General features: G+C 37.0%; 1 protein-coding gene across 4 annotated transcripts in view; it reads left to right on the plus strand.

The window, feature by feature from the left end:
• PTPRC (protein tyrosine phosphatase receptor type C) overlaps positions 1-7929 on the plus strand; it is a 69268-nt gene extending 61339 nt beyond the window's left edge. For all 4 annotated transcript variants that reach the window (XM_067300779.1, XM_067300780.1, XM_067300781.1 and 1 more), the window contains 9 exons: positions 265-400; positions 1113-1262; positions 1698-1788; positions 2737-2870; positions 3897-4031; positions 4350-4472; positions 4892-5070; positions 5745-5880; positions 6685-7929. In XM_067300779.1, coding sequence (XP_067156880.1) covers positions 265-400; positions 1113-1262; positions 1698-1788; positions 2737-2870; positions 3897-4031; positions 4350-4472; positions 4892-5070; positions 5745-5880; positions 6685-6957 — 1357 coding nt within the window. In that variant the 3' untranslated portion in view covers positions 6958-7929. The remainder of the gene's footprint in view (positions 1-264; positions 401-1112; positions 1263-1697; positions 1789-2736; positions 2871-3896; positions 4032-4349; positions 4473-4891; positions 5071-5744; positions 5881-6684) is intronic.
• The last annotated feature ends 641 nt before the right edge of the window (positions 7930-8570 follow it).

Consider the following 8570-nt stretch of genomic DNA (forward strand, 5'->3'; position numbering starts at 1 on the left):
GCAGCCAGGTAAATGTCAGGCTACTCTGGCTATGAGCACCAGGTTTTAAAATATTGTCCTTATTTTCATTAAAAGTTATTTAAAATATAAATCCATCATTTTTCTTATTGCTGAGTAATTTATAACAAGAACTATTTTCAGTTGTTTCATCTCCAGTTGTTCCAAGAGTTTTCACTTTCACTCTCTCACTCACTGCTCCCCATTCGGAATGGGACTGAGCGATACCATTACCTCTTGATAACCATATCCCTTTGTGCTTTCCAGTGCTGGTGTTGGGCGCACTGGAACATATATTGGAATTGATGCAATGCTGGAGGGGCTTGATGCCGAAGGCAGAGTGGATGTTTATGGCTATGTTGTGAAGCTGCGTCGACAGCGATGCCTCATGGTTCAAGTAGAGGTATCTTGCTAAAATCCATTTCACTTAAAACTCTACTTCATTAATGCTTCATCAGTATTTCTTGAGGAAAAGTGCTCTTGTCAGTTTTGGGTGATGCTAAAGTTCACTTGAAGCTGTTTAGAGAAAATACAGCTCTGAAAAGATATTAAGAGAGAGAAAACCTTCCAAGAAGAGTTTTCAGCTTTAGAAACTTCAACATTTTAAATTCAGACTTTAGAAAAAGAAGGCAAGAGCATTTTAGATTTGGTAGTCCAGGTTTTGGCATGCAACTCAGATGTGAAGGGGCAAAGGTTGAACTTGTAGAGGCAAACAATTTTCATATTGTAAAAGTTGTGTGGGATTTTCAGTTGAGTTGAGAATATAGTAAAAGTCAAGGACTGACGAGATGCATGCTTGTAACTTATTTAGGCATTTTAAAGATCTTTGAGATTTTAATTACATATTTCTTAAATGACATTGCATATATTTGCAGAACACCTTTCATCCAACAAACCAAATTTGCTCCAAAATGTTTAATTAATAGGAAGCCACTATGATTTTTAATAGTTGTATTTAATGCCACTTTAATGTTAATGTTTAATATTATTATCACGAATAACATCATGTGAGTAATAGCTTCTTATAATGGTTTTAAAAAGTGATATTTTTTTTGTTTTTTTTTTTTTGCTCATTAATAACTTCACTTTTAAACCCTTAAAATGGGAAACACCAGTCACAGTACATCCTCATCCATCAAGCACTAGTGGAATACAATCAGTATGGAGAAACCGAGGTCAGTCTTTCAGAACTGCATTCCTACCTTACAAATCTGAAAAGGAAAGATCCTCCAAGTGATCCTTCTCTGCTGGAGGCAGAATTTCAGGTAAATATAACAGTGCCCTAGCTCTTCACTGGCTTAAATTAGAAATTGCCTTGCACAATAGTCATGAGAAAGAGATACCATACGTAACAGATCACTTCTGTGCTATTTTATTTCTCTGGCACAGACACAATTTCTTCACCTTCATGAAGAAACTTGTAAAGTAATGAAATTGCATTCCTGCTTTTGATATTAATATTCTCCATAAAGTTTAGGGGAATAGAATGATGCCTTGTGACTATGTGCATGATTTCTTGTGGCATTGTATATGGTACAGTGAGCGTTTTTAAGCTGTAGTCCAAATGTGACCAAAGTTTATCGAATTAAAATAAGAAGTGAGGCACTGGGAGATGAAGACAGGTTATGGCTGTCCAGAGGGGACCATGATCCAATGAACCATTTTTATCAAGCATAATCCCAACCATCCTATTTCTTTAGAGGCTGCCCTCCTATAAGGGATGGCGGACACAGAACACTGGGAATCGAGAGGAGAACAAAAGCAAAAACAGGAATGCCAACACAATTCCATGTGAGTATTTTCCATGAACCTTCTGTTATTTTCTCTGTTATCTTGAAAGAAAACCTGTTAAATTTTGAATAAATTAAGGCAGTAAATTACCTCATTAAGCTATATTTCTGATTTGTTAATTCCCTCAACATTGTAAAATTAGAAACTTCTTACAATGTTTTAAAAAAAGAAAATAAGATTTTTTAACATATGAATTCTTAGGAGTGTTTAATTTTATTTCCAATAAAGTGGACTTTGTTTGGCAGCTTCTTGTTGATGGACTAACCTTTTTCTATCTGCAGTTTCCGTTAAAACATCGCTAGCAGGGAACCATCTGTCTTTTTCTCTGGTGAAAATAAAGAACTAGATCTTAGTGACACTGTCACTAAGAAAAACTTTCTTCACTATATGGATACAGTGCACCCCAGAATGCCTATGGTTCACCTGGGTATTGTGTTAGGAGAGGAGAGGAAGAGTCTTTCTCAAATCCAGACTTCTCTCATGTTGGCTTTTGACATTAGCCAGCGTGGAGGAGGCCTCAGCCCTCACCTATGAGATCCTTCCTCCTCTCACCTTTCGCCTGCTCCCAGTAAGGATGCTGCTGCCTGAGATCTGGTCTTGGCTTGTGTTTTAAGAGTTTTGCAGAATCAGCCCTCAGTTCCCCGACTCCCTTCTCTTGATGAGAGAGTAAAAAATGACTGAATATCTGGTAGCATGACCCCAGTTCAGAAACTGATACAATCCAGGGTGAGTGGACAAGCTTGTCCTTCCTCTGCTCCCAGAGCAAAGTGACTAAACCACACAGAAACCCAGACCACTATGTGTGTGGCCATATTCACCCAGTAATAAAAACAGTGCCTGGGATTCCCTGGAGAAAGCAGGAGGGTAATGACACAAGGGGGGACAGCCACCCTCAAATGCTACACCTGAGCAGCAGTGCGCATTTTGGTGACACTTTGTCTTATGCAGATGACTTTAACCGAGTGCCAATCAGGCAAGAAGAGGAACAAAGTAAGGAGAGTGAACATGATTCAGATGACTCCTCAGATGGGGACAGCGATTGTGAGGAATCAAGCAGATACATCAATGCTTCCTTCATAACTGTATGTATTTAGAGGATGCACTACAAGTATCTCACAAGCTTTCAACTAAAACTTGCTGATAACTATATGCTAACTTGTGCCTTTATTCTCTTGTTGACTTCAAAAATAGAATTGCATTAACCTGAATAGGGAAGGAAGATCTGACATTTGATTGGCAAAACCCTTTATAGTTTTAATCATCAAAATCTTCTAAATTTTGGTGCAGGAGTAAGATTGAGCTTTTTCCCTTACATAGTCCTAGACTATCCTATCACCAAAAAGTGATAACAAACACAGAAAAGGGTTTTTTTGTTTTTTATGTTTAAAATCACTAAATTTCAGCTGGCCTAGGAGTAGCCTATTTTTCTATGAGAGGTCATTTGCCTATGTACAAATTGATCCATATTAATATTTTCACTGTGAGTGAAACATGAGTATAGTTATTTGCATATACAGAACTGTACTAGCAAAAACTGAAGCCAGGAGTATTTTGGTATAATATTTACTTCTAGAAGAAGGAGAACAGCTACTGGTCACTAATAAAGATAATTGCTTATGAAATTATCAGATAAATTATAGTTATCTGAATTCTTTAAAATGAAGCACAGTTAGGATGTCTATTCAGCGTAAATGTATTTTTACTTTTGGATAGTTCAGTGTGAACTGACTGGCTCATCAACTCTGCTGTATGGGATAAACTTAATTTGTTAGAAGACTAACAACAGGTGTGCAGAATTAAATCCTTGTTTTAGCCCTTAAAAACATAATCTGTACATAATGGCAGGCTGAGCTCTCAACCACTGCAGCATGGGTATGTCTTGGTGTCATTCTAGAGTAATATTTTTAGGAGGATTCAGTTTAATGTCATTTGGCTCTTATTGTTCCTGTAAGATCATTGCCTACTGTGATAGGCATATTTTCCTCTATAAACAAAAGGGAACAGTAGTTTATTTCACTGGGTAGTCTTTAAATGACAATGACTTCTGTTACATGAAAATAACATTTTGGATGAATTTAGGGAAAAGATGTTCAAAACTTCTTTCCTAGGGCTACTGGGGTCCAAAAGCCATGATTGCAACTCAGGCACCACTGCAGGAAACAATCGCTGACTTCTGGCAAATGGTCTTCCAAAGAAAAGTCAAAGTCATTGTTATGCTGACAGAGCTGAAAGAAGGCGATCAGGTGAGGAAGGTATCATCTTCACACTGACACCTTAAGGGTCCTCTGTGTGCAAAGAAAACACCCAACTGCAGTCTTTTATTCCTTTCCTCCATTTAAAAGTCTTTCATCTGATGAGAAATTTTCTAATATAATTTGTTCTATTATTTACCTTCTTAATTTACCTTCTACTGAGTTTTTGAGGAAAAGAGTTGCTTGATGATGTATTTTAGAATACAGTGAAACTCCAGTACTTTAAAGTGAAAGCGTTCTGTAAGCGCATGCAGAAAGTAAAAGAAAGCAGATTTGAAAAGCACTGACTTCTACTTTCAAATATTTTAGGAACTCTGTGCACAGTACTGGGGAGAAGGAAGACAAACATATGATGGCATAGAAGTACAAATGACAGATGTTAACTGTTGTCCTAGCTATACCATACGTGCATTTGATGTTACGCATCTGAAGGTAAAAGTTTTTTTGAAAATTACAAAAGGAAATTTTACATTTCTTAGAAACTTAGCCTAGAGTAAAGAAAGATAAGGGACAGTTCCCACCACACTTACCTCCTGCTCTAAGAAACGGAAGTATTTTTCTGTTTTGGACCAGCAGCCAATCATGATATATAGTATAAATTAACGCAGGTGTCCAGTTTAGTGATGTACTGAGAGGGTGGTAGAGGACTCTAAGGAGGTGAGCTCTCTTTTGTACTTTGAGCAAAGCATGGATGTCTACCTATCTCATGTTCATAGAAAGGCAAAATTTACATCACCATGCAGCTTCCCAGGAATATAAGCTTTATTTTGTAAATCACCTGCAATAGATGTACTATATGAATCTTTGCTGTTAGTCTGAACATTGATTATGTCTCCACTCCTGTTTTGCAGAGGAAAGAAACACAGAAGGTGTATCAGTATCAGTACCACAAGTGGAGTGGCTTGGATGTTCCTGAAAACCCCAAAGACTTAGTCAACATGATTCTAAACCTTAAACAAAAAATTCCAACTAGACCAGGCTCTGAGGACAATAGAGGCAACCGCAGTGTCCCGATTGTTGTCCATTGTCGGTAGGTGTGAATTCAACACATACGTTAACCTAGTTCTAAGTTCTAGATATATTTAGCAACTGCATTTTTGTAAATCCCACCTTTTCCCCAAAGCCTTTGTATGTGCCTGGAGACTCAGCTCTCCCTGGAAGACTTCTTGAATAGCTCAAAATTGACCTTTTTCATTGCAGTGCTGAAAAGTGATCACTCTTCTCTTTGGCAAGAGCGAGAGTGGAGTAGGATGTCCGAGCTAGTTGCTCTTGCCTAGTACATGTATTGTGAGAAGAAATGCCAGGTCATAGTGCTCTTTAGTGCACTACTAATGAGGATCCAGCAGAGCTTTTATTTCATCTCTCACTCCAGTGCAGAAACCCACTTTTTTAGGACCATGTTTCCAGGTATAGCCATGCATACCATCTAAAACAGAATAATCCTGGCTAACAGTTGCTCAGACCATAGGACTGAAGTTTTTAATTTCTCTCCTCCCCCTTAAATGGTCACGTGAGACCCAGGTAGAATTTAGATAAAGTAGCTATGCCTTGTTTGTGCCCTGCAGATATTTTTAGTTGTAACAATTTCAGTCCAGTTAAAAATGTTTTGGAAATGTAATTCATTATACAGTCTTTGAAATAAATTTAACATTTAGTCACAGGTCTTGCTGATTTTACATTTTAAAAATGTGTATCTTTTTCTAGTGATGGATCCCAGCAAACTGGTGTATTTTGTGCTTTAATGACCCTCTTGGAAAGTGCAGAAGTAGAAGAAGTGATAGATGTTTTCCAAGTAGTAAAAGCTCTTCGTCGCACCAGGCTGGGAGTGGTCTCCACCTTTGTAAGTAAATCTTATGAATTACAAGGACAAGCTAAGAGATTGCTTACCACAGTCAGGAATATCTTTGTAACCTCATGCATTGTTTCTGTGTAGGGAACACTAATTATAATGAGGACATTCACAGCCATTCATCACTACTTGAGAATTGGCCATTATTGATGAGAATGAAGGAATCTGTGAGATGTCCAGAGCTGCAATTCTATAACATCTTTGTGGAAGGGTACATGTTGTAAAATTATAAATTGAATCAATTGAGGTTTCTGCAGTTGCTTAAGGGACTGACATGCCCAGTGTCCCTTAATTTCTGCAGGGTTAAAAGTCTAATTCATTTGACAGCTTAGGAGCCATCAACTTACTTCATTGTAAAGCACCCTAGAGGAACTGCTGCTCTGTGGCATACACTGCGTATTTGCTATCCAACAAACCACCTAGATTTGGTCAGTGTGCAGCAAATTAGTAGATAACTCTCCCTGAGTCCTTACAATATGTGTTGACTACAACTTAGATACTCTGAAAAACATATTTTTGGTACTTTGCCTTGTAAACCAAGAGGTACCTAGCGACTCTTAATTGAGAACGTTTGATATAAGCAGTTACAGAGGCATTACATAAATGTGAAATTAGAACTAAACCACAGAACGAACACCCTGTAGGCCAAAAGCTGTGGAAGCAGCTTCATATGTGATCCTCCATGTTCAACTAAGTGCTGCATTTCCAAGATTTAATGAAAAAAAGAAAGAAGGTGCTCATTCTCAGGTAGTGGACGCTGCATTCGTCCTAATCTCGTCTCTTTTTTTATATTAGGAACATTACCAATTTCTGTATGATACCATTGCCAGCACCTACCCTGCACAGAATGGACAAATAAAGAAGAACAGCCAGCAGGAAGATAAAGCTGAATTTGTCAATGAAGTAGAAAAAACAGATCAGGAAGCCGATTTGATCACTATTGATCTTACCCCTTCAATGCCAGAGAGAAACGGGGCTTCTGAAGCATGTGAAGATTCTAAAACTGCAGATAGCACTAAGGAAACAGAAAGCTCTACAAATGGTCCCACAACTCCAGTTTTAACTTAAAGGCTATATTAAAAATATGCATGTGTTGATTTTCATGTGCAAAAAATCTTAAACAAAATAGGAAGTATATGATTTCTTCCTCTTCCCACCTTTTCTGGAAAACATTTACTGTTATATCAGTTTTTCAAAGGTACAGATTTGTCAGAATACTTGAAAATAATAGAGTGACAAAGAACTGTGAAAATTTATTTTTTTGTGTAGATTTGCATTTAATAATTCTTCAAAAAATGTTTTCACTATTTTATACTTTTAAAAATATGTACAGTGTAATACTATGTTCTCATGTTGAGCAGTGCAAAGGAATTTTTTATTTTTATTTTTGTAATAAGCAAAAAAAAGAACTCGGAACACCAAATTTACTGTGTTGCAAGTACAGGTCTGTCTTCAAAACTACTAGCAAGTAAATTAACCTAACAGGCAAGAGTATATAATAGAATTTCAGAAGTGCTTAGCAAGCATTGCTTTCATTAAGTTCTGTGGAACTTGTATAACTTTGCCAAACAATCTTAAATGCTTATCATTTACACTGTGTATCAATTCCAAGGAAGTCAGACTTACTGAGCATCTGACCCTTCATCCTTTCAAATCAATGTGTATTATAAGCTTTGCATTTTTCTAACTTGCCTCAAGATGTCCTTGGTGTTCCACATAAATTCATCTGAGATTTCAATATTAGACTCAAAGAAGAAAGTTTGGAGACTGGCATGCTGAATGATTGCAAAAATTCTGATAGAAAATGCATTGAGTTGACTTTGAGAGCTTGAAATACTGTGCACTGGCACATCTGTTTCTTATGCTTATATTCTATAATTTAAAAAGAATACTTCCCTGAAACTGCCTGTGCATTGAAGAGTCTTGTGCAACTTATATAGTACATGCTTTTTTCCCCCCAAATATTGTAGATTTTAGAGGGATTTTTCTTTGAATGATGAGGTTTTGTATGTTACTGTTGTGATAATTTTACTATTTCCTACTGGATTTTAGCTTAACATTTTTAAAATAAATAAAAAGTATAATAGTTGAAATGGTGGAAATGATTTTGTTCTGCTGGACTGTGTAAACCGATCATTTTCTTCTAAATGCACAAAGTCTTGTGTTATCCAATGTGTGGAGTTTTCAGTAGAAAAACACACCATTTAATTTTTATAAAACTGTGTGTGAACCCAGGTAATTGTTCTAATCCTGTCATTACAGATGAAAAAACCCTTCATTCTTCTGTTGCTTGAAGTCATTAAAGGCACAGTCACTCAACAGGTTTAGGGCTTCTAATTTATCACTGCATATTCCTAATCTCTCTTTACAAAACGTAACTGAAAATATTTGGAGAGCCATGTAAACAACATATTTAGACACACCTGGTTAAAACATTAACTTAATTGTGCAGTTGATCTAGATCAAATATTTCATTCACACCTAGAGCACAGTTAAGTGCTTCCTCAGCAGTCCTGCTTGGCTAAGTGGCATCAGACACACGCCCCAGGCTGTGGGACTTCCCTTGACAGGGAGCTGAACTTCCTCTTCACCTAAACGGAGTTAGATGATGAACTAAGCTAAGGGGGAGACCTGATGTCAAAGAGAATTTGAGACTAAATGTGAAGATAATTAAAAAAAAC

Source organism: Apteryx mantelli, chromosome 8 (assembly GCF_036417845.1).
Source record: "Apteryx mantelli isolate bAptMan1 chromosome 8, bAptMan1.hap1, whole genome shotgun sequence".
Lineage (NCBI taxonomy): Eukaryota > Metazoa > Chordata > Aves > Apterygiformes > Apterygidae > Apteryx > Apteryx mantelli.